The sequence below is a fragment of the Lathyrus oleraceus genome, chromosome 5 (assembly GCF_024323335.1).
Source record: "Lathyrus oleraceus cultivar Zhongwan6 chromosome 5, CAAS_Psat_ZW6_1.0, whole genome shotgun sequence".
Lineage (NCBI taxonomy): Eukaryota > Viridiplantae > Streptophyta > Magnoliopsida > Fabales > Fabaceae > Lathyrus > Lathyrus oleraceus.
In genome coordinates, this window is record NC_066583.1 from 121,542,887 (window position 1) to 121,544,901 (window position 2,015).

The window sequence follows — 2,015 nt, forward strand, 5'->3', positions numbered from 1 at the left end:
TTAGATGCTGGCTTCTTAACCATTTCTGAATATCCATAAAGGGTTGCTAATATCGTTCCAGTTCTGAAGAAGGATGGTAAAGTTAGAATATGTGTAGACTATCGATACCTCAATAGAGCGAGCCCAAAGGATGACTTCCCTTTGCCTCATATTGATGTTTTGGTCGACAACACAGCTCAATTCTCCGTCTTTTCTTTCATGGATGGGTTCTCCGGGTACAATCAGATAAAGATGTCACCAGATGATATAGAGAAGACAAATTTTATCACGCCTTGGGGAACTTACTGCTACAAAGTCATGACATTCGGCTTGAAGAATGCAGAGGCAACATATCAGCGCGCCATGGTAACACTCTTTTACGACATGATTCATGAAGAGATTTAGGTTTACATGGACGACATGATTTCCAAATCCATAACTGAGGAAGATCATCTGGTAAACCTTCCGAAAGTTTAAACTTCATATGAATCCAGCTAAATGTACTTTTGGGGTCCAATCAGGTAAACTCATGGGTTTCATAGTCAGTCAGAAGGGTATTGAGATTGATCCCGACAAAGTTCGAGCCATCCAAGATATGCCAGCTCCTAGAACAGAAAAAGAAGTCTGAGGCTTCCTTGGGCGACTTAATTACATATCTAGATTCATATCTCACTTGACGGCTACCTGCGAACCGATGTTCAAATTGTTGAGAAAGAACCAATTGATTGTGTGGAACAACGATTGCCAAGAGGCATTCGATAAAATAAAAAAGTACTTGTAAGAACCACCAATCTTGACACCATCGGTTCCTGGTAGGCCACTCATTATGTACCTCACAGTACTGGATGAATCCATGGGTTTCATTTTGGGTCAACACGGCGACACAGGCAAGAAAGAACATGATATCTACTATCTCAGCAAGAAATTCACTAAATCTGAGACCCGATACTCACTTTTAGAGAAGACTTATTGTGCTTTGACTTGGGTTGCTCGACGCCTGAGACAATATATGATTTGCCACACTACTTTATTGATATCCAAGATGGATCCGATAAAGTATATATTCGAAAAGCCTGTTGTTACTTGTAGAATCGCCTGGTGGCAAATGTTATTAACCGAGTACGATATATCGTATGTGACCCAGAAAGTAATAAAAGGGAGTGTTCTTTCTGACTATCTCGCTCACCTTCCTGTCGAAGGGTACCAACCGTTAAGGTTTGACTTTCCAGATGAAGACATCATATTTCGCAGAGACTTCACTATGCCAGGCTTCGAGGTAAGCCCTGAGGAAGGCCCCGAACCAGGATCGCGATGGACGCTCATGTTCGACGGTGCTTCCAATTCCCGAGGTCATGGTATAGGTGTTGTTATCACTTCTCCAATTGGTTTCCACCTTCCTTTTACCGCTAGATTGTGTTTTGACTGCACTAACAACATGGCATAATATGAAGCATGTATCTACAGTTTAGAGGCGGAAATCGACTTGAGAATCAAAATTCTTGAGGTATTCGGTGATTCAGCTCTGGTAATCAGTCAGGTGAAAGGCGATTGGGAGACTCAGGATAGCAAGTTGATACCTTATAAAGAGCATATCAGAAAATTGATGCCCTATTTTGATGAAATCTCCTTCCACCATATTTCTAGGGAAGAAAATCAGTTAGTTGATGCTCTAGCCACGCTGGCATCTATGTCCAAAGTCAAATGGAAGAATGAAGCACCATCCATCCAGATTGACCACTTAGACGAACCAGCACATTGTCTAGCAATTAAGGTTGATCCTGACGATAAGCCTTAGTTTTATGACATCAAAACATTTTTGGAGAAACAACAATATCCCGAGGGTATATCCATTACCGATAAGAAAGATCTGAGAAGACTCTCTTCCAAGTTCTTCCTAAATGGTGATGTACTATACAAGAGGAATTATGATTTCGTACTACTCAAATGCATGGATAGACACGAGGCTTGTACAATCATAAAGTCCATACACGAGGGCTGTGAGGGTGTACATGCAAAGGGTCCTGCTATGGCCAAGA

General features: G+C 41.5%; 1 protein-coding gene across 1 annotated transcript; it reads left to right on the forward strand.

The window, feature by feature from the left end:
* Positions 1 to 1,021: 1,021 nt before the first annotated feature.
* On the forward strand, positions 1,022 to 1,774 carry LOC127079152 (uncharacterized). Its single transcript, XM_051019572.1, has 2 exons — positions 1,022 to 1,334; positions 1,431 to 1,774. The coding sequence occupies exons 1-2, from the start codon at positions 1,022 to 1,024 to the stop codon at positions 1,772 to 1,774; spliced, it is 657 nt and encodes a 218-aa protein (XP_050875529.1).
* Positions 1,775 to 2,015: the final 241 nt, after the last annotated feature.

Excerpts from the sequence above, each read along its gene's own strand:
- LOC127079152 (XM_051019572.1), top strand. The coding sequence starts at position 1,022 with ATGGATCCGATAAAGTATATATTCGAAAAGCCTGTTGTTACTTGTAGA. Across the intron at positions 1,335-1,430 it reads TTCCAATTCCCGAGGTCATG|CATGTATCTACAGTTTAGAG; the intron begins GTATAGGTGTTG and ends CATAATATGAAG.